At 37.9% G+C, this 24,770-nt stretch overlaps 1 protein-coding gene across 1 annotated transcript in view; it reads right to left on the bottom strand.

Annotated features, from left to right (window-relative positions):
- Nucleotides 1–23,487, bottom strand: part of tgfbr2b (transforming growth factor beta receptor 2b) — a 30,549-nt gene extending 7,062 nt beyond the window's left edge. Inside the window, exons 1-5 of the mRNA XM_065298558.2 lie at nt 23,267–23,487; nt 17,487–17,643; nt 17,042–17,232; nt 6,291–7,093; nt 3,861–4,002 (exon numbers count right to left, since the gene is read on the bottom strand). Of these exons, the coding sequence (XP_065154630.1) occupies nt 3,861–4,002; nt 6,291–7,093; nt 17,042–17,232; nt 17,487–17,643; nt 23,267–23,345 (1,372 nt within the window). The 5' untranslated portion in view covers nt 23,346–23,487. The remainder of the gene's footprint in view (nt 1–3,860; nt 4,003–6,290; nt 7,094–17,041; nt 17,233–17,486; nt 17,644–23,266) is intronic.
- Between the last annotated feature and the right edge of the window lie 1,283 nt (nt 23,488–24,770).

Raw genomic sequence — 24,770 nt, 5'->3', positions numbered from 1 at the left:
TCGAAGCTGCGTTGGTGGTGTAGCAAGCTAGGTACTTTTTACAAAATAGAAGCATACAAAATATTTTTAAAATAAAAGCTTACAAAAATAATATAATTAATGAACTAATATTCATGATGCAAACACGTGAGCAGCACGTAATGACACACGTAATCGCCTAAAAACCCAATTAATTGCCTTACACAACAAAAACACATTTCAATTTTATGTTATTGATTACTAAGTTATCTGAACGTGAAACATATTTTTTTAAACCTCAGGATTAAAAAAAAATGACATTACGTTATTACGGTGAGTGCAACTGGTGTTTGTGTTAAGCTATTTTACCCGATAGCTGTATGCTAAGCTGGTACGTCACGTTAAGCTAATTAAAAAAAATCTAAGAACGAGATTTGGTAGATCTCACCACCTAGAGCATCAGTTATATACTACTATATTAAACGGATAATTTAAAATAGACCAATTGTAATTTTAACAACATTCTAACGATATAAATCATCACGAAATTTTGAAGGAATTGTAATAAGGCGCTACAAAGGCTACCCATGAGGAGTTTTTTCAGCCAATGTAATTACGCGGGGTCCTAGGGGGGCAGAATTGCTCGGGGGGACTGGATTGCTCATGACACCGGCTGAGGCTGGACTAAGCATGAGGAATTTTACAGGGTTCAGACATTTTTTTGATTGATATTGCAAAACAACAATCAACGGGGAAACCAAAAGAATAAAATATTTGAAAACTTATTCACAATATCTAATGTATAAAATTTACAAAACAATACAGTATATTATAAAGCTATTAAAGCAACACTATGTAGTTTTTTTTACCTTTAAATAATGTCTCTAAAATTATTTCAGTGATAGAACAACTTTTAACTGGACAAATTGTACTGTTGCTTCAACCTGAGCAGCCTCCTAGCTGCTACAAGCACACTCTGAAAGTGGCGGTGGAGGGTAGGAAACACAGCCCCGCCCCTCCCCCTGCCTGCAGAAGAGTGTCTGATACCAGCCACTGTTGCGCTTTTCAACCACATGGGGGAGCTGTAAGTCATTTTTACATGGAAACTACGTAGTGTTGCTTTAAAGGTGGGGTGCATGATTTTTGAAAAACACTTTGGAAAAGGGAGTCCGGCTTAGTACCAAAACACACTTGTTGCCAATCAGCAGTAAGGGGCGTGTCTACTAAACGACATCGCTGCCTGGGTTGCGTATGTGTGGGCGTGTCTATCAAAAGAAGGTCCAGATTCTATTGGGGTGGGTCGTGTTTGTTTAGGTGATTTCAAATGTCAACATTGGCTTTCATAAATCATTCACCCCGCCTTGAAAGTTATTATTTCTAACTTTTAATAAACTGAAAACTTATAAAATTACTACTAAATAAAAAGTGACTGAAAACTGCACTTAATGGACTAACAGAAAAAAGGAATAAAACCTTGTACATACAACTTGCATCCGTGCAACATGCTCAAGTCAGTGTGAGACTGGGTGGCAGTGAATCTGAGACCCAAATTGATGGATAGCCACCCTGCATGGGCTCCGACCACCTGCTATCCAGCTGCTGTCGCCCAACATACACCCCAACCGCAGCCCCTCACCCTCCGTCTGGCAGCATCTCAAGTTTGCGCTCTGTTTTTATTGTTCAAGCCCAGGCCACGCCCATAATTTTGGAAACACTTGCAAAACACTGAGCCAGCAAAGAGTGATTTCTGCACATTTCCATTCTCAAAGCTTCTCTTTACTAAAAATCTGCAGTCTTCTGCAGGAGACTCAGGTTCAAAATATGTGACAAGTCACAACTATTTCTGCATTCACACCAGCCGCTGTAGAGACGTCAAGAGCGAGTGATTTTAATGTTAAGTCAATGTAAAGACGCATTTACACGCGTCTGGAGGTCTCGTGGCGCAAATGAGGCGTTTAGCATGACGCTGTAGATGCGTGAACGACGCGAATTGACGAGTTGAAAAATCTGAACTTTGCCAGAAAATCGCGCCGCGTTAAACCAATCAGGAGCTTTCTCTAGTAGTGATGTGATTAAAGGAAGCGAGCGGAGTTGCAGAAGCCCCTCCCATGGCGCGAATTTCTGTGTGAATGTCTTGAATTACTAGAACTTTACGTGCGACTTTCACGCGCGAATGATGCGAGTAAACTCCAAATGTTCAAGCGTCCAACTACATGCGAATAAACGTGTTTTTGCCGCCTTTACCACGTTTGTTGTGAATCCAGCATAAGGGGCTGCGCGTTGGTCGATTGGATCACAAGTGGATGATGCTAAATACAGGTGTAAATGGGGTGTAAAATGTTTTAAGCTTGTCCACTTTCGACCACATCCAGCGATAGTCGAAAACGCATTCAAAGCCACAAAAACAGTTCTCCGACTACTGACTTAATGTGTGATGTACCAAGCATAATGTTTTTCCATCAATCCTGACTTCTAGCACAATCCCACATTGTATGCCGCAGACTTTATTAGACATTGATAAAACTAAAGCGGCTGCTTTTAGCTTTTCCTGCGCTTTACATTACATTACCTTTTGTGGCAGCTAGCTCACGAAAAGTGCCATCAAACCGACCTAAAACTACTGGTAACATCTGATGGCACTTTCATACACTGAAAAAAAAATGATTCATTCAATTTACTCAATTAATTCCATTTAAGTGGTCGCAATAAATTTTATTAAGCTACATTTAAACAAAAGTTTTTTGTTTTGTTTTGTATTTCAATTTTTTTTGTTTAAATGCAGCTTAAATAAATGGATTGCAACCACTTACCTTAAAAAATGAATCATTTTTTTCAGTGTACAAGACAGCAGCGAGGACTTGGTGAACTCTGCTTGTTGCAGCTGGACTCATAGATCCTAGTATGTCTGTTGCGATCCTCCCTCGACACTAAAGCTCAGGTGGAACGAGACAGTCTGTCTGCTTGAAAACAACTCCAGCTCTGCAGATAAGCTTGAAGCACTGTGATAGAGAGACTCCTGCAGCCCCTATGAACCATAGAAGGAGCATGCCGGGGCATGTGGGTACACGAGTCCTCAGCGACAGTGCTGGAAACAATATACACATGCAAATACAAACACACAGTCGCTCGAATTACCCAAAGCAATTAAAATAAACTGACACACCACACCTAATACTCCACAAATGCCATTACTTGCACAAGTTACTGGTACTTATACTATATCTAAAGAGCTGCTCAAAATCTTAAGGAAATTAAGTATTAAGCAATTACATCACTTTAAACATCCATGTCTAAATTATCTCCAATTCTGGTTTTGTATTTTCTAACATACTGAATAAAAAATAACTTCATGACAATAATATGCATACACTTGAAAAGAACGTAACCATCAGACATCATCAGTTACATCAATATGTGCGTGTGCCAAGAATATGCTAATATATTTCATCCCACCAAACCAAAAAAGGTAAAGTTTACGGATTCACATCACACTTCACACATTCCTTACATTCCCCGAAGTGAATAAGGAGAGCTGCTCGCTGTACCATCTCTGCTGTTAAGGAGCAGGTCCACAAATAACAGGAAACTGGAAATCGGTCACAACACAGTGTGGGCCGCAATGGGCTTTCCATGCAATGCACAGAAACAATACCCCAAACAAAGCAGCAGAAAAAACACAAAATGCCACATAAAATCGGTCAAAGAGCAAGTCTATTTTCATCCGCGTTCTCCTTGCTGGACAATTACGGGATGAATGTTAAAGAACGGCATTGTCTCGAGTTTACCAACCATATTGATCTGAGTTTCTGCCAGCACAATTGACGGTGAATAAAGCTTTCCGAGTACTGTCATTTCTTGGCAGGTTTAGTGAGATCGGGGTGCATGATGATTCTTGAACTCACCTCCGATGGCATTACACCTTGAGGTTATCTCCCACAGTACCAGGGCCATAGAGTAGACGTCGGTTTGCTTAAAGGACTCGATGTTCTCCAGGTTGATCCTTGATTCCAGAACTTCTGGGGCCATGTACCTGGCTGTACCCACCTGAGACGAAGATATTCAATATATATTACATGCAATTACAATGCGCTATGTAAAATCATACATCACATTAATTTTGTCAGACAAAACATAGATTTTAAAGGGATAGTTTATCCAAGAATGAAAATTCTGTCATCATTTACTTTCATGTTGTTACAAATCTGTATAAATGTCTTTGTTCTGATGAACACGAAGGAAGACATTTTGAGGAATGTTTGTAAACAAACCGTTCATGAGCCCCATTTTCTTCCATTGTATTCTTTTTTCCTACTATGGAAGTGAATGGGGCTCATGACCGCAAACATTCCTCAAAATGTATTTGTGTTCATCAGAACAAAGAGTTTGCAACAACATGAGAGTAAATGATGACAAAATATTTTTTGGGGGGGTGAAATATCCCTTTAAGCTAGAAGTATATTTCAGTTTATACTCCAGGATTAACTCTTTCCCCACCACTGACAAGTTATCTCATTAATTAAGAGAAAACATTTGCATGAAAAAACATGTTCCTGGTGAGGTTTTATGGTTATCTGTAATACCGCGATTATCTTAGATAGCCCAATTTAGAAACAAAACTGAAGCAAAAAATTATTTATTAATTTTACACTCCATTTATGTTTTGATAATCTTTCTGAATCTGATCTCTAACAAAATTCCTTCACAAAAATGCAATTATTTCAGCTTTTTGCTAAAAAAATATTTCTGAAGAAATTTTTCCATATTTAAGGGTATATAAACAAAGAAAAAAAAGATAGCATGAAACGGTTTTTTTTTCCCGTTTTGTTTCTTTGTTTATTTAAAAGCAGAGGGTCTGTTCTTTCATTTGATTTATTTGTATTATTATATTATGGCATTTGTTTTATTTTTATATTTTTAGAAGAAAATTTTCCTGGAAGACATTTTATGACATTTTTGTGAAAATCATAAAAAATGTTGGTGGGCAACTTTTTAAAAAAGGCTGTGGGGAATAAGTTAATCGTACAATTACACTGTACTAAATAGGGATGCATCGAAAGGAAAATTCGTTGCCGAATCCGAATAAAATGAAAAACTCAGCCAAAGGCCAAATACCGAACAACCAAATAATATATTTTTTTGCTATTTTTGGCTGAATAATTTCAGTTTTCGAACATTCGGTGCATCCCTAGAACCAAAACCAGAAAAGTTTTCCTTTGCACTTTTTAAAAATACCACAACATTTGCGTACACCCCACAATGTCGTACTGTAAAGAAATACTACACACCTATGCACATACGCATTCTTCTTCTCCCTAGACTACAAAGCTACCACATTTTGTAATCTTGTTGGAGAAGTGGCACAAACACTTTTTGGTAATTTACAAGGAAACGATAACTGTGTCGTTTTGGTTTTCACAAGTTTGTGTTTTCAGCACCCTAAAACACAAATGCCTATAAACGAACAGCCAAAATGCGTAAAAAGTTTCCAATTTGAAAATTATTAGTTTATTCAAGGCTTCCTTACCATCAATAACAATAAATTTGACTGATATGAGGGTGTGGAGCACTTTCACAGTTTTCTATCTCTTTATCGTTAAACAAACACAGCTTATCTCATTACCTCACTTCACTTAAAAAGCACAAAAGGGAATACCGACAAAACAAACACAACCTCCACACTCAAGTCTTAACTTATTGAATGCTTTTAGAGTCACTGTCTGGGACCAACCAAATATTGGCGTACATCAAAAGCTGGGTGTGGAGAGTAGGTGCTCTTCGAGGCTACGTAACAGAGTCAGGTGACTGTTTGCTAGTTCATTACTGATTCACTCGCCAGCTTTTTGTCTTTGCATTTTTAGTCCGTGAATCATAAATCTGAGCAGACAGCCCGAACAAAGGGCATGCATACATAGACCTGTACATGGCGAGATGCTGGAGGGGCTTTCCCTGCAAGTTATGACACGATGCCCCTGACGCTCTAAATATGCACTTTAGCTATATGCCCCACGGGTGCTTTACACTGAAAAAGCTACGAAACTGTGGGAATTGCAAATACGCCGCATAGGGGTTAATACAATTTCACTAAAGCACTTGAGTTAATTAATTCGATTCATTATTAAAATAAAAGAATAATGAGAAGGGAATTAACTTAAGTTTTCAAGCCTGAGGTTTAACCAACCAAATCCAAAGCATTTATACTGGTGTAACCAATATTTGCAATTTACAGACATATTAAGTCTGTTAAAGATATTATTTCTCATAGTGCAATGCATCTGTCTGGCTGACATCTAGGAATGTCCTGGTGCAACGTTTTATATTCATAAAGGCCTCACCTGTCCACTGTTGGCCAAGTCATCCACAGACAGCGAGTTGTCCAGGCGAAGACCAAGCCCAAAGTCACACAGACAACAGGTGAGGTCATTCTTCACCAGGATGTTGGAGCTCTTTAGATCTCTGTGAACGATGGGCACTTTGGGTCTCCCGCAAGGGGTGTGGTCACTGTGTAAGTGAGCCACGCCCTGTGCCAGCGAGGCCCCAAGCAGTCGCAGGTCCTCCCAGCTGACAAAATGGTGTGTGAGGTATTCCTGCAGGTTCCCGCGTGGGTGATAGGCGGTGATCAGCCAATACTGTTTCTCCACTTTCCTCTCCTCGGCCGTCAAGAAGTGCAGAATGTTCTCATGCTTCAGATCGATGTCAGAGAAGATGTCCTTTTCGTTCTTCCAGGACGCATACTCTTCATAGGGGAAAATCTTCACAGCTACCGTCTCAAACTGTTCAGAGGGACTCTGCCTGAGCTTGGCTTTGTAGACCTCTGCGAATCGGCCCTTGCCCACCTGCACGTCCAACTCTATGGGCAGAGGTTCGGTATTATGGTTGAGGTTGTTAGCGTGAGTGGAGCTGCTGTCCGAGCGGTCGTCGTCCATCATGATGGCGCAAGCTTCGCTGCAGTCTAGAGGGCTTTTCGGGCCCTTGCGTTTAGATGGCTTTTTGGTCTCCCACTGGTCAAGTTTGCGACGACGGTAGATACGATAGCAGTAGAAGGAGGCGATGACCAGCACAGCCAGAAGCAGGAGAGGCAGTAAACTTACCAGGATCACCAACACAACCTGGTTATTTGTGGGGTCTGGGGGGTCAACTGCAGGAGACAAAAAAAAGGATAGAGATATTTACAGCTTCTAGACACACAGTACAATGCAAATGCATTTATAAGATTACAAGTATGAAAGTTTGATTCCAATAATTGTTTTCACTTTAATTTAAATTTCTGACATTTAGTCAATACTCGGTGAATAGTAAAATATCAATATATTTTGTATTATGTAGAATGATATTGTGTAGAAAAATCACAAAAAATACATTAACTGCGTTTTTACAGGCAGGGTCACATATAATCAGGCTACTTGAGTACATAGATGTGTATTAATAAAACTTATGACCACAAAAATTAGTTTAAAATCAAACAATCATGGCAGAAGTACCCCATATGGGTCAAACGCCCCTACTGAATATTAACACAGAAGGCACTTTTATGGCAATTTTTTGGGATCAACATGCTGTGTGAAAGGGGTTTAAAGGACACTCCACTTTTTTTGAACCTTTTTGCAAAAACGTTGGTGGGGAAAGAGTTAAATATCACCAATAGCTGCCTACACATACATGCTACAATATATATATTATGGGTGGGTATACATCTTGTCTGACACAAGGGAGCGTGTGCAAAGCTCAGACAGCGAGGCTGTTTATTCACTCTGTCCTTCCAAGAAAAGTTACCCGGCTGCTGTACGTGCTTGCCAACCTTTGGACTGGCTTGGAAACCGTAGTAAAGCAGGTTCAATCTGGAGACAACTGAGACCTGCCAGCAACGTGGGCAGAGACTGGAGTCAGCGTGTAGCTCGTCTGCATTCTTCCATCACACAGGCACGCCTTATCATCGAGACAGACAGAAATGGATACACAACACTGCCAAACTGTATGGCGAACTGAGCAACCAGTAAACACATGCAAAAGCATAGAGTAGCTGCTGGGAACACTAAACTGCTTTAACAGACACTCAAGAGACAGAAACATCTACTTGAGCCAAACAACCAATATAAACATGCATGAAATCACCTGCCGTTTCCAGACACATAAAACCGGGTGCCAGCCACACCGTCGCAAGCCATGACATTATCAACCTCTCATATATCAACCTCACATATTTGGTTTTAGTGTGATGTGAATTTAATTGCTTCTCAAGTTGGTGGATAAATCAGTAGACAGGGTTTTTATTAGTAGTGTTTGTTCATACTTAAAATTAATGGAGTTGTACAAGCCCCATAGCATAATACACTTTGGTGTGTAATGGGGCATTCACACTATGATGATAATTATAACAATAACTATAACTATATTAGTATAATGGAGGATAGTGTTATGTTATCTCTAAAATTGTGCGCTGCAGTCACAAAAATTGATGTAAATGACATTTTCAATGCCGAACATCTTTCCTCCAAAAACTCTCTCTCTTAAGGCTTTTAACAACCAGAGTTGTTAAAGGTGCAATGTGTGTTTTAGTAGCATCTAGTGGTGAAATTGCGAATTACAACAAACCTCAATTTCAAAACGCAACGCGAAGCTACAATAGCTGCCACGGGACAAAACATGTCGTCATCTGAGACAACATAGGGACGAAATGCACTATGGAAAATAGTTTGTCCGATTAGGGCTATTTCAATTTAAGGAGACCCGCGGTGTATGAGATAGGGCTTTCACTTTTGAGAAAAATCAAATTCGAACGGATATCGAATATCATGCAATGTATCCGAATATATTCGAATATCTAGATGCCCCCGCGTGCATCAGAAAAAGCACCTTAATGGAGATTCAATCACAAGTTTATTAACAGTGACAGTCATAAACAGTACTGTCTGCATTACTTTTTTACTTAATGTTTGAAACAGCAGGTTATTAACTTATGAGTAACAACTTATATGAAAAAAAAAACTATTCAGAACAGGTACGTGACAACTTAAACAGCAGCACGAGTAAGGCATATAGCCAAGCCCAAACGGAATCCGCGCTCATAGATTTCGGCGGAAAACCCTGTAGATCTTTAGCAACACCTTTGCACTTGCATAGCAACACCTTGGCAACTTGCTAATATTCTCATAAAATGTGGTAAAAAAGAAATGTAGATCTTGCTTTATTTCGATTCCCACAGTGGAACTGCAACACATGGGACTGAGCACTGTCATTTCCTGCTGGTTTTAACATCGTAGACAAGCCAGTTCTCTCCACCCTCTCGTGTAGCCTACAAATGATCAATGGGGAACCAGCTTCAGCCTGCTTTAATTTTCTGGCTGAACATGTTGTGTGTTTCCATTTCGAAATGTCAGAATTTAAAGTGGCAATTCCCAGATGTAAAAATTATTGCCTTTTAGATCCACGTACCCATGTGAGTTCAGAGCATCCAAGATTACTGCCAGATTAAGATTTGTAACATGCTCTACATGAAAAAAACAGGCCCGTTACTGTTTATTTGTTATGGCTACGACTTTGTTTTATAGCACGGCTCATGCCGCAAACAAGTCTACGTTTCTTTTTTTCCACTAGCACCGTCTCAGTCTCTAGCTCATTTTCTCGTTGTGACTCAGACCTCTTTAAGTATCAGCTCTATAACCAGAGGCCAAGATTCTTCAGTATGTGAATGTGGGTGTGTTTGCACATACAGATCTGCTCATCAGTTTATGTATCCACTGTACAAGATGTTTATGCTTTGAAAATAAAGAGGGTTTATCCAATTTTACTTTTTGGTTGTTAGTTCTACAGCCGAAGATCTTATATGAGAATGATAACTTTTACAAAAATAAGATTAAGTAAAGTTATAATCAGAACTTCATGAGCTGGTCAGTCGGGGGTTAATAATAAAATCCAAACACACAGAAACTCATTGTTCTTCCTTGTGTTCTTCTTTCCATCAAAATAAGCTATGATGAAAGATCAACTGAGCAGAAACATATTGTCAAACTGGTAATGCTCCAGTGAGATGGACACATGCTTTCACTCATTTGATCTGTCGTTCGCAGGATCAGAGAAAGAGTATTTTAAGATCTATCACTTTATGTTGGTAGTACAGTAAGATACTGATATACCAAGTAGGACATCATCATAAAAGGCCTGTAAATGACTTCTGTCAAAATATTCACAGCACACAGATAAAGCACTAGTGTTGGTTATCTGGTTACTTTCCAGGAAGGCAGCCATCCTCCATCATAATGTCAAAGCTTTTAGTTATTGCTCAATACTTTATTGAATTTATTTCTTTTTTTTATAAGTGATGCAATATTGTAACACTTTTTAACACTAACACTACCCCAACACATACAACCACATGTACAAAAATACAAAGTGTCACAAACTATAAACAGGAAATGAGATAAAATGATACTACAGCAGCCAATAACAACTATACTGTAAAAAATACACAGCATTTTAGTCAAATTAACATATATGTTACCTTAACTTAATTAAGTTAAACAATTTCAACTTGATTTTATTAGTTGTCAGCTTTTCACAGACTAAAACTTAAAATAGTAGTCAGGTTGAACTGACTTGCAAAACCAAGTTGCATTTTTTTTACATTGTAGCTGAATGTGACCATCATGTATATTAAATGTTTCTTGCCGTGATAAATAAGGGATGTGCACGAATGTCCGAATATTCGATCTGCAATAATAATTTAAATAGAAAAAATGCTATTTGAATGTTTGTTTGCTTTTAATCCCCCACCAAAGGGTTAAGGCTACTGCTTATTTAATGCGTTTTCTCACATCACATGTACGGTCTTTTACAGACTTTAATGTAAGATATACAATATACAAAATATAAAAGAAAATGTATTTATTAATGTTTTGGCAATTCAGATTGCAGACTAATTAAGTATTTGGAGTTATAGGGGGCGTGCACACCAAAGCTTTTATGCCTGCGGCCGGCGCATGTTTTCATTTGTTTCCAATTGAAGCGCTGCGTTTTTAAAAAAAACCAGCAGCTGGCATTTTTTCCTGTGCTGAAAGGCGTCTCTCTGTGTTTTTTCTGTGCTGAGCGCTGAACGTTGAGAAATATTCAACTTTGAGTGAAAAGCGCAGTTCATTAATGTCAGTTCTCACACATCCGTCCAATCCCAGTGGAGGAGGGGCAGGACAAATATCACAACAACCAACCGGCACATCGTACACGACTGATAAACAAAGCAGAAGTACTACAGCAACCAAAGCCTCAGCTGAAGAAAGCTAGGAGTCGGCTGAAAAAAAGCTGGCAGTCAGTGCCCGCCTGGCGTTTTCAGACGCGTTTAAAAGCTTTGGTGTGCACACTTCCTTAATGCCGGGTTGTCTGTTTTTGTCCACTGGCTTACGTGTTATTTAGACATGCTGCTCCACCACATCAGCACATCATGAGAGATTTGTTAGCTTCCTGTTATATACATGGGTTTCAGCTGGCGTCACTCTCTTGTCTTCCGCCATTTTGAGGACCTGAAGTGGTCGCAAAAGAACTAGAAGCTATGCCTTCAATATGTTGTGAGCATCAAAATCGCTATTTTTACAACACTAAGAAGGCTCGACAAAACATGATATTTTGCTCGAAGTATCGCCTGTGTCTCTACACGTGAACTCGAGCATTGAGAACATTGTTTGTGAACAAAGAGTTTACTAAAAAGAAGGTTTTGAACAACTGACTTTGGTTGATTTGGCTTCCGCTCGCCGGCATCTTCCCAGTCTAGATGTATCGATCTGCGAATGGAACGTAAGGAGGGAGGAGAGTAAAGATGGATAGCTCCTAAAGCATAGTTCCATATAAATGCACAGATAATTCGTTGTTTTGTCGCAAGTGAAAAACAATATTGACCTTCTAGTTGAAAAAGGAGCCTCATATGAGATTCATTCATTCCCCTTCGGAAATCGATTATTTCCGTCTGGCAGGGATGACGAGCAGACACCATAACAGCCAAAATCAGTTGTACAAAACTTTCTTTTTATTAAACTCTGTGTACACAAACAATGTTCTCAATGTTCGCGTTCATGAGTAGAGATCCAGGTGATACTTCGAGCAAAGTTTCATGTTGTGACGCGCCGCCTTAGTGTTGTAAAATAGTGGTAGTTTGGTAGCAGCGAACAGCGGCTGGAAGAAGGTATCGGGGATTGAGTAGGCATCACACCCAAACCAAGGTATATTTTTTAAAGTCGCGTTTCTTTTCATGACAGTCGAGGTGCGACATGTTGTCTTTCGTAGCCATTTCCCGTATCCATAAGAATCATAGACAGTAAAAGATAAGAAATCCGTAAATCGTAGCAAGCCAGCCAATGCTTGTCAGTAGCCTACTGGTACTCGGTAGGTCCTCAAGATGGCGGCATAACGTAAAAAGTCACATGACTGAAACCCATGTATAGCCTAATTTATTTTGATAATACAAAGCTAAACGAGACAAATATGGAGAACGAAGCGAAATGGAGAACATTTATTATATGCAGTGCTCTGTGGAAAATACACCGGTTAATAACTAGAAACAGGTGCAAACGCTTCATCTATGCGAAGTGCTGTTAAATTAAGATCGTAAATTACAATACCTTATTGTGTAAGCTGACTTTTACAAGTAATTTGTTCTACTTTTATCAAGTCCTCAAACTTTAAACTTCACTTGGTGTTGGAGTTAGAGTATAATATTTGATATAATGTAATTTCTGTAAGGTTGACCAGTACTGAATTCAGACTAACGCCGATCGACTTGAAACACCAAGGATTTAGACTCACCAAGGACTTAGACTAATGCCATTTTTCTGTAGGAATTTTTTAAAGAATTTTTCTTACAATTTTTCCACTTAACTCTTTCATCGCCAGTGTTTTTTTAAAAAGTTGCCAGCCAGCGCCAGCGTTTTTCATGATTTTCACCAAAGTTTAATGCCTTCCAGAAAATGTCCTTCTTTAAATATATAAACATACAATATACCAAATGAAAGAACAGACCCTCTGCTTTCAAACAAAAAAAAAAAAAACGTTTCATCCTACCTTCAGTGGTTCTTTTGTAATCAGCTTTTGAATATGGGTAGGTTTCTGCAAAAACACCACATTTTGAGCAAAAAGCAGAGATAATTCCATTTTTGTGACGGACTTTTCATAGAGATCCCATTCAGAGCGATCTTTAAAACAGACACGGACATGCAGCCGCTTGCCATAGGGCAATACTTCCGGGTTTAAAAATAGCGGTATTGCGGATAGACGATAAATCTCGTCATTGGCGGGGAAGCGTTTTCTCTTAATTGACGAGATATCTCGTCAATGGCGGTGAAAGAGTTAAAAAAAAACATATATGAGGATATTTCCTAATTATAAGCTTTCTTTGGAATTGTGATAAAATAAAAAAATACATAAAATTTTAAAACGCATGTCTTTATTAACCTACTTTAAAAAAAAACAATATTCAAAAAATATTTTTTATGAGCTCAAATATTCGAATATCACATTACTGAAAAATGCCCATCCCTATATAAATTCACGAGAGGTTTCCAAGACATCTAAATCAAGACTGCAAGATTCCACATTCATGTTTCTTCCTATTGGGCCAATCAAGCTTACAACAGAAAACCATGTGTGCAAACCACACTGAAAAGTGCAACACGCTCCTCTTGACAAGCTTTATGAGTTTGCTTATTAGAAACAAATGTACATTTGCAAGAACACTCAATAACAGCTATCACAGGAAAGTTCAACAGATTTCTCTGACAACAGTTTGTCTTCATATCTCGCAATCATCACAAATTAAAAATACATTTACTGTCCACAACACAAGGGTTCAAATAAAGATATTAACCTTTTCTTTGGTTTGCACTTGCATGGAGGGGATGCTTACTGGAATTTCCACCCAAACCACATTTTGATAAACTCCACAAATATTCTTCAGGGCAGAAACATAAATTACAGTAGATATATAACACCATATTTTATGTTCATATTTAAAGTTTCTCTTGCTTACTCTACATTTGTCTGAAAGACATTCAGATGCTTTGAAAGAAAGAGCTTCTGTTCAATTTCAAAGAACATTCAGAGGCAGTTTACTAAATAACCAAGAAGTTTCTTGAGGAACATGAATAAATATGAATCCAGAATCCAAAAACAACTTATTTATAAAAGTAATGCATTACAATATTAAGTTACTCCCAAAAAAGTAACTAATTGCGTTACTTACAGTAGTTACTTTTCATGGAAAGTAATGCTTATGTTAATTTTTAGTTACTTTTGCATTACTTTTTCTTGGCTGAGACTTGATCTCTTTTAGGCCTTGCAGGTGTTTTTTATAACTGAAAAGTTCTGCATTCAGAAGTTGCATATTTCATCACAAAAATTTCAAGCTCTGGCCTGCCATCTCAGTTTCTGACTCAAACTGTTCCCACACAGCCGTGTACACAGTGACTATGTTTAGTTTAATTCAGTATATAATTTTTTTTTAATCGAATTAATTAAACAAAAAAAGTAACTTACATTACTTTTTTGAAAAAGTAACTCAAATATTAATGTGTACATTTAAAAAGTAATGCATTACTTTACTCCTTACTTCAGAAAAGTAATATAAAGATATTAGTAAATTTCCAACCGTAAATATATCAAAAATATATTTATCACTAATAAAATGTGTTGCTAAGGACTTAATTTGGATTTTATTCAGCTTTAAGATCATATATAAATCTAAATTTTAAAAAATTGACCCTTATGACTGGTTTTGTAGTCCAGGGTCACAAATGAGGACCTTTTTAAAGGGTACCTTAGCAGTGACAGCTTTTGTACCATTTTTCTGAACCTGAACTTTCTAGTAGAGTTCAAGTAAACAAACAAAAAGACAAACTATACCGCACAGGATATTTTGGGAAACTTTGGTAGATATTTAGTAAATTTCCAACCGTAAATATATCAAAAATATATTTTTCACAAATAAAATGTGTTGCTAAGAACTTAATTTGGATTTTATTCAGCTTTATGATGATATACAAATCTTAATTTCAAAAATTGATTCTTATGACTGGTTTTGTGGTCCAGGGTCACAAATGAGGACCTTTTTAAAGGGTACCTTTGCAGTGACAGCTTTTGTTTGTACCATTTTTCTGAACTTTCTAGTAGAGTTCAAGTAAACAAACAAAAAGACAAACTATACCGCACAGGATATTTTGGGAAACTTTGGTAGATATTTAGTAAATTTCCAACCGTAATTATATCAAAAATATATTTATCACAAATAAAATGTGTTGCTAAGGACTTAATTTGGATTTTATTCAGCTTTATGATGATATACAAATCTTAATTTCAAAAATTGATTCTTATGACTGGTTTTGTGGTCCAGGGTCACAAATGAAAACCTTTTTAAAGGGTACCTTTGCAGTGACAGCTTTTGTACCATTTTTCTGAACCTGAACTTTCTAGTAGAGTTCAAGTAAACAAACAAAAAGAAAAACTATACCGCACAGGATATTTTGGGAAACATTGTTTTTTAGCTATGTACTTTCCATTTTAAAGCCCACAAAAACTCATAATATTTTAAGGGAAACTTTATGAATCAGCAAAAATGTGTGTATGGCAAAGCCCTGCTGTGCAATGTTTAATTATGAGTTCACCCTGCAGCTGCCATATTAGAATCATACTAAATATCAGTGACTCGACTCGAATACAAAACAAGAATCTTACCACTGTACAAGCGGTTAATGTCATTAAAATGTAACAGTCCGGGAAAACAATGCCTGGCATTTCTAGAGAAATATGCCATTGGAGTCGTTCCAACAAGTAAACATCAACTTCCTGCAATACTTCCTCAGTCAGGCAGGGAATGAGGCCTCCTCCACCGGATGGAATTACAGCCTCGCTGGATGGCTCCAACGTACCCAACACCTGCTCACATGTATACATCACAGAAAGACAACCTCTATGTGTACATAAACAATTAAATATCAGCAACGTTTGCCATCAACGGCCTCCACCAAGTGCGTTCGCAAACTGAAAGAAAGTACCCTCACCTCAGAAATCCCTGCGATTTATAAAACTAAACAATTGTACCAAGTTGAATATTTTGCATATTCCTGTTGTAAAAACGAACATGTGGCTTTTCAAAGTCTGTCCAAATAGTGCTAAATAAGATTATTTCAGAGCGTTCATACTGCACACAGCTGTATTGCCATATGGTTATGATGTCTCTGCTTCAAGTTACACAGACAGGAAACCACATGTCTGAAATCCACAGCCGTCCTCACAACCAAAGCCAGTAGAAACGCTGCCCTAGACAGGACGGCCTGGACGACAACAGCGCAGCTGCTTTAGACCTTCACGACAACATGTCATTTTGAGTTTTACACAACCTTAGCTCACATACCAATGTGTGCTGCATGCATTACGAGCCAGTGATAAATAGTTAGCATTGTATGCTAATGCAGTCTTCCAGTAGGACCGTTCCAGCTTGTGTTTAACAGGGATTGTATAAACTATCCAAATAAGTGCTAGCGTAGTGCAGTGTGCTTGGTGTAGCAGTATGTAAGCCTTTCAAACACAATTCATTGTTCAATCAGTCAGACAATAATATTTCCATAGGTCTACAGAAAACCACAGAGTGGTGGTGATATGTAGTCATGTGTAAAGCATAGGAGGGTGGAGACAGCTATTCTGGTTTTGCTTGCCCCTTTTACAAGACTGCTATACTTTCACCCATAGCATAAACTGTAGATATGCTCATTATTCATTAACACGAATGTGCAAAACAATAAAACAGACAACCACAAAGTGGTATATATAGGTATAAAGAAAAAGTGTCATCACTGCGGTTGTGGCCGTTGTTTGTCATCCTGTGCGGTTGGCTTGTCATGTATACGTTTATTAATACATATATTTATAACTTTATAGATTTATTCATAACTTTACACTTGCAACCAGTTTTAGCTAAGTATAATAGCATAGAAGAGCCTTCCTTATAGGCAAAGAACCTTTGGTTCCAACCCTGATCTGAAGCCACTACACCACCCGTTATCATCAAAAAGTCATAAGTGAGCTATAGTTAGAGAAGAAGAAGAGGGAAACTAACCGGTTGTGAACACCAGGACGTCATTGCACTCTTCTTCGCTGCAGGAACAGATGTGGATGGGGCCGCTGTTTGACATCTTCTTCTTCATCTCACACTTGCTAGTGTTGTAGCCCTCCACCATGATGCCATGCAGAAGTTTAGAGGGGTCATGACACACTGTTTCTAAAGTGTTGTTGCCATCGCCCTTCCTCCTGATATTAGGACACACAAACACAGTGATTAGAGACATTTTTGTTTCATATTCTACATGTAAGACACACTATCAATCATCTAAGCAGCCTCAAGGTTCCAACCTTAAATCAACACATAATCTCTTTAAAAATACATTCAGTTTGTTGCTACATTTGCAAGCAATTTTTGATGATTTGCCATATAAAACACAGTTGTTTCACAGCAAACGTTTCACTTGATATGAGGTTGGAGAAGGCCTTCAGTATTTACGTACCAGATAGCCACACAGATTTCATTCGGCTGATCACAGATGGCAGTGATCTCGCAGTTGCTTTCGCAGATGTCTGTACCATTGCAGGTGGACGGTTTCTCATCACAAAACTTACACAGCTGATTGATTCGAAACGGGTTATGAAAAGAATGCATTGCACCTAGGACAAAACAGACAAATCAGAACATTGTATTTATTTACGTTAAATAAAATAATGCAATTATAAATATGCAATATGCTTTAAGTTAAAATAAATGTGAACTTCCCTAAAATATTTTAAAACTGAAAATCTTAAAACAGAAATATTAAAATAATATAGTGATATCCATATTGCGTTGTGCAAATCTGAAATATTTTGCTAATGCATACAATATACAGGAATGCATAAACTTTTTAAAATGATTGTTTTATTGCTTTAACAAAGGTTTGGGAATCACTCTGTGGAATCACAAAAGACAAAGATTAAATGCTGGCTGCCTCCGATATGAATCTGTTATTATCTATTGTGCACTGCCCTGTTTAAACGTGCATTCGTCTGCAGCATTCGTCAGTTTTCAGAGACTCTGACCTGAATTCACTGATGTGATCACAGAAGCAAGAGACCAAACAAGCCATCAACTTCATCTGCATATAGAGTTTCTAATCCTAACCTCAGGTCAGTGACAGAAAGATGCTTCTTCTGTACCACTAGCTTAGAATATAGAAATGTAGAAACCCAGAAAAGTTTAAGATCACACGTTTGTTATTAGTTTGTTGTTACGCAAGTCATTTCTAAAGCTTTGCTGAGCATGTATGGTTTCTCAATTGCCGTGTGAGTGACTGTTTTAGCCACATGAAGTCATTAAACTGCATTACGTAATTTGTTAGTTTAGCTGGCCTTCAGCGTACCCCACACACCTTCTATAGTAACCCTTTCCTTTCCTGTGATAAAGTGCCACAATGGCTCTCTGGGAGCGAGTGGGATATTAGTCAAACACAGACAGTGCATGACATTGGAACAACCATATACAGCCAAGGCTAAAGAATTAAAACTAAACTATCAAAAAGCTTTCTGACATGGAGCTGAACCAGATACAAAGTCTGTCGATGAAAAACTGGACAGTTATGGATGGGTAATATTTAAACACATAATAAACCCACCAGCAAACTAATCAAGAACTAAAACCAGGGCTAAATACCAAGGACTTTTTACTGACCTGGTTAGGCCAGTGATTCAGATGTTTACTTGCCCTGACAAGATTTTCACACCACTAAAAACAACAACACTAAAATAAAAAGCCAGATTTTTGACTCATATAACCTTAATAAACAAGTTATGACACCAAAAACTACAAGCCTACTTCATATAAATTTCAAATTTTGTTATTGTTGATTGTGCGCACACACTGCGTGTGTAGTGCATTGAAATCTCTTTATCATCTTCTATGCTTGAATACGTAAATTGGCAAGGCCTCCAAACACGTGCAAATGATAAACTTTGTGGTTGTGCTGCACTGGCCAGATCGGCCAAGTGATAGCTCTGTCAACTGGCCCAAGCATCGTCCACACTGGCACTGGGCCATCGGCTACCTTATTGTTGTTGAGCCCCGAACCTAAACGAAACTAAATAATTTAAGTTTATTTGACAACAAGGATTCATTACTCTTTCTTGTGGAAACTGGTAAATGGTAACCACTGTCAGATTTTCAATGAAAAATCGTCTGCATTTAACATTAATCTCAACAGCTGCCATGTTTTTGAGCCAATAACCAGAGTTGTAAATGTCAAACTGAAGAAAGGAAAAATTTAATAATGCTGACTGACTGATCATCAAAGACATGCAAAGTCCCATACCCCATCACTAACAACTATCTTAAACTGCAGACAGGCAAAAATAAATCTATTTTACACTTTTGAGAGCCACTGGCAATCTCTACTCAGTATAAATGCTGTCTCCAAAAAATGTGTGTTCGTCAGAATATCCGAAATCTTTTAATTTCTATCATCAAAGGAGAAAGTTGACTAGTTATGACATCTCTGGTTCACACTGAACTGGTTTAATTTTTCAAAGGTCACAATACACTATTTAACTCAAATAAGTACAAATCAAATCATGTGAACTCCACTGCCTTCACTCCCATTGGTTGTTGCCACATTGTGTTATTTGCATAAATAACTAGTGATGCACCGATGTATCGGCTGCCGATATTTATCGGCCGATTTTTGATGAATTTGAAACCATCGGCATATCGGCAATAGCACGAGAAAGGCCGATACCGATTGTTTATTAATTAACTGCATAAAGGAATCCATTATATGTAAAAAATGTGTTAATGCTCTTAATAAAATAAATGCTGAATAGCAAAAACCACCTTTTAAGGTTGTCATGCTGTCTTATTATATTTGTTTTAGCTTAATTTGTGCCTCTCTTATTATGTTGGTCAGTTGAATGTTAATTAGATCCAATCCATGTTCAGTAAAAATAATTTGGTGCAGAAATAAACTAGCTAATAGACTAACTGTATAGTATTGTATACAAGTGTTTAATATCGGTATCGGCCAGAAGTTGTCTGTTTAAATCGGTATCGGGCAAAAAAATCCTATCGGTGCATCCCTATAAATAACTACATAACTCAACTTTGCTGCATCACAAACGGCAATGTTTATCTGCGTCAATCCGATTGCACAAATAATTGTCAGTGTGAACGGAATTTAAGACTCAATCCAGAGTCAAATATCTCAAGTTCAGGTCTTAAATAATAGAAGTAAATCTGAATTCTGCAGAATCATTTCTGAGACACAAAGACGTTGAAGCATGGCAGACACTATGGAGACGCTATGGTAAGACCTCTGACCCCAGCTTTCCCTTTACGGGACTCTATCTGCACGCCTCATATGGAACAGGTGACCCGGCTAAGGAAGGAAGCACAGATAGGGAGGATGTGTGGCTTTCCCTCCATGGCAAGAAAGACAGCCAGGATATTTCTACTGTGACACCTCTAATAAAATAAACTGAATCTGTAATGGTGTCGCTAATGCAGAAAAGCATCATAAAACAATAAAATTGAGTATGTGAGGTCATGAGTTCAAATACCAGGGAGCACACCTACTTCCAAAAAACGTATATGTATAGAGTGAATGCACTGTCAGTTGCTTTAAATAAAAGCATATAAAATGCATCAAAGTAAATGAGTATATTCATGATCAATGCTGGTATATACGTCAGAACACCAATTTGTGGCAATAACAAATGCATTGGGTGTACTAAAGCTAAAGAAAAATGGAGTCAAGCTGAGTTTCTAAATCACTGGAGTGAGCCAAGAGGGGATTGTGTCTGCCACGAGGATAGAAAGACTAATATGGTCAAATCAGATGCAGCCATTTTGAGGTTACGCAACCCCTCTTCTCATCTCCAGAAGGCTATTTCTGAGTCTCGGCTCAGAGGCCCACTGAGGCTTTGGTAAACACAAGCGCAGATTCGCAACCTCCTGCCATTAGGCTGGGTCGTACACAGCTTGTAGGGTTTACAAAGAAGCTTTTCACTCCTAAGCACTGCTCACTCGCTCCCTATCTACAGTCCGGCTTGACTGGACAACATTCCGAAAAGTCATTATCCCAGTCATTTTCTTTGAACAGCGTTCAAATCAGCTAAAGCACACTTCAGTATTCACATCGCTAGTAAAGGTTTTTTTTACGTAAAGAGGTCATTTTGGACCAGGAGAAATTACCTACAGCAGTTTGGTGCTTTGAAGTGAATCAGATTTAAACTAGGTTTTTGCAAACATGAAAACACGTCTTACAAGGCCCTGTACTTTACGATAAGAAGCATGCAACCCTAGATAAGCAGAACGGACGATGGCCTCCATCTGCGCCTCTCTAGCAAACTTGATATGTACGCTCGGGCAAGACACAAATTCATACAGGAAATAAAAACTTTCAGTTTTAAATTGGAGTGCTTCCACTAAAAACAGAAAGCAGCGTGTGCACGTATGATGCAAGAATGGATGACAGTATTCATTACTAAGTGTGTGTGGGGGATGTCACCACTCAAAATGACCTATGTGGGCAGATGAGCATAAAAAAGTAACATTATGAGTAAAAACAGGAAGGCGAGGGCAATACTTGCATCTGATGTTATTTGTAATGCTCAAAGTAGCAGGACATAACTCGTGCACGTGTACTAAACTTTGCATACACAACCCTAGTGTGTTTCAGCAGTGGAGTGTGCAATGCAGCTTGCAGCCAAGTGAGGCTGGAAACAGGAAGTGGCAAAGATGTAGCCTGACATCTGGAAAATATGATTTCTGCAAGAAATATCTCAGTGTTACTTCTGCCAGCTCTATGTGATAAACGTATCCTGCGTACACGCTGCTGGATAATCACAGGCGTGAGGATAGGAGGAGTTCAGTGAGGGTAATTAGTGTAAAGTAACCTGTAATCAAAGAGGCTGAAATTAATGACAGGACTGGCAGAGATAAACTATTTACACTAGTGGGATAGAAGATACAGGGTTGGGTTAAAAAAAATAAAAACACTATGAAACACTTCCAACGAAGTTTAATAGACAAACTAGATTTTTTTTAGCAGTCAGTCATAGGGGCGTCTCCTTGTGCACAAACTTGAATAACAGATTTTGGTCCTTAAGGGCTAAAAAGTCATGCAAATGATTAAACAAACTGTAACTTTTAATCAATGCAATGTAAATTCCAATGATTACTGAGCCAAAAAACATCACAACAAAATAACGCCACAGTTTTTCTCATGCACTATCAAAGGATTGCAATATTAAATGAAAAACCTAAACACGGTTGCATGTGGTAATCATTTAGTAGTATTATGGTATGTATATTTTGGTACCATAAAGTAAACAGCTGATAGCACTTTTATGAACTATAACTAGCCTATATATTATAGTAACTATAGTAAAAGTTTTTTTTTTATTTGTAGTAAAACCGTAGAAAACGCAAATTTACATCGTGTTATTACAGTTACCATGCTTTAACCAGGATATTGAGAAAACCTATGACAAAACCATTACTTTTCATATAACTTAAAACTTAAAAAGTTAATTACTCGAATATGTGAGTTCGGTATTAAACTAACTTTTAGGTAGAATGCGTATCAACTTAAATACACAATTAAAAAATATTATTGCAGGAGCTGTGAAAACAAACAAGTGGGCGTGCAATTCAAGGGAACTTTGCTTGTTTGTTTGTTTGTTTGCTTTCCGTTAAACGCCACTTCAGTATAGGACAATTATTTTTGTAAAAAGTAAAGTAAGCATGGTTCATTATAGTAAAAAGGAAGTAACTTAGCCGAGGTTTATTAGTAAAAGTGAAGTAACTTTTGGCGGATTTATTGCCATTACCATTTTTACTACAAATATTATGGTTAAACAATGTAACTAACTGTACATTACGTAAAAAGCTTATGTCGAAGTTACGACAGTTGAACCAACTTTTTTTAAATGGCAACGCATTGTATCGGCAAATAGTGTACGTAAAAATAACGGTTTGATACGTCTGCGAGTCACTCGATAAACAATACGTGCAAAGTCGATAAGGCACAATATTAAATGTAAAAATAAATGTTTATTTTTTTACGCGCTCTTACGAAAGTACCGAAAACTGCTGAGGAAAGACAACGTTTGCGTTAAAGTTTATCACCTGTTGCAAGTGTTTAAAGCAAAATAACAAATCTTCCTCCATTCGCATAAGTTATATGATATATATGGCTGTCTGATCTGAAGACATGCAGATACCTGCCAGCTCGAGGAGTGTGTAAGAATGTGTCAAGAAACTTACCGACTCCGCATCGATCCATCACAACCGTAAAAATGACAAATGTTCCTAAACATAGCAGGTAAAGTCGATGTTGCTCCATTACAAACGTGATCCTAAACCCCGCGTTAATATGAATGTGATGTGTTTGATTAGATTTAGGCTGTAATCCGCATAGATATCATGCTGTTAAAGTGAACAGTCGCTGCTCGAGAGTCAGTCAGTCACTGGCGTTGAGTCACTACTGTCTGCTCTAGTGAAACAGGAAAGGTATGTTGAACTTCATGCAGGGCTGCGCAAACTGATCGGCATATTACGTCACAATACCGCGAGAGAGCTGTGCTTTCGAATGGTTCTCGTTGTACTTTGATGTCATACGCCGATCGGTTTGCGCAGCGCCTCGTGAAGTCAAACACACCTCACGTCTTGCAGAAAGGGCAGGACTTTTCTTTTACAGCGCAGTTTTACTCCAGTCTGTTATTATGTATGCCTTCACTTCTAATTTTATTGTATAAGACTTTAAATGACACGTTGACAATGTTATCGCGGAATGTTTGACGTTTAAAGACGCTTTCAGCCCGCTCTCACTTGTGATGTGGTTATTTATTGAATTTTAAGACGGTTAATGTGAAAATATCCAAGTGGGTACTTTGTTTCATGAGTTCTTGCCTATTTTTAACAAACTTTTTTTTTTAACAAACTAGCATATTTAAGTCCCAATAAAGTTAAAATGAACGTTTTTGGCTTTAATAACGATTTTTTTTTTGCCTTAAAGGGATAGATCACTCAAAAATGAAAATTCTGTCGTCACTTACTCACTCTCATGTTGTTACAAAACTGTATACATTATTTTGTTATGCTGAACACAACGAAAGATATTTTGAGAAATGTTTAAAACCAAACCGATCATGAACCCCATTGACTTCCAGTAGGACACAAGAACGCATTGGAAGTGAATGGGCTGCTGGGTTAGGTTTCAAACATTTCTCAAAATATCTTACGTTGTGTTCAGCATAACAAAGAAATGTATACAGGTTTTTTATTTAATTAGAATTTATTGAATTTTAATTATTATTATTTTTGAGTGAACTATCCCTTTAAGGAACTAGTGTGCCCCAAAATATTGACAAAATTCGCAGAAGCATTTAAAACTTACAGTCTCTATACTTCTGTCAATACATATGATAATTGAATGACAACATTAGGCTTGTTCGAAAGAACTGACAGGCGGATGGCATCAATGTGGAGAAATCTAAATCGAAGATTTCTCGAAGAGATTCGTGAAATCATCTAAGTCTATTTTCGACTCGCTCTCGCCATACTTTGACGTCATTTCCCTGTCAGTTCTTTCCGCGCCACATGAAGTCGAACAAGCCTATTCTTTGAGCTTCTCAAAGCTCAAATTGGCTATTGGCTATTTTATAAAGGGGGAGGAGCCACTTATTATGCCCTGCTCCAACTTCCTGTTTCAGTGGAAATTACATCAACACACAGTTGCGCATTTTAAGGCACTCTTAAAAATGGTGAC

The sequence above is a fragment of the Paramisgurnus dabryanus genome, chromosome 13 (genome assembly GCF_030506205.2).
Source record: "Paramisgurnus dabryanus chromosome 13, PD_genome_1.1, whole genome shotgun sequence".
In the NCBI taxonomy this organism is placed as follows: Eukaryota; Metazoa; Chordata; class Actinopteri; order Cypriniformes; family Cobitidae; genus Paramisgurnus; species Paramisgurnus dabryanus.
The sequence above is the reverse complement of the archived record's forward strand: the minus strand, read 5'-3'. Positions and strand labels throughout refer to the sequence as shown.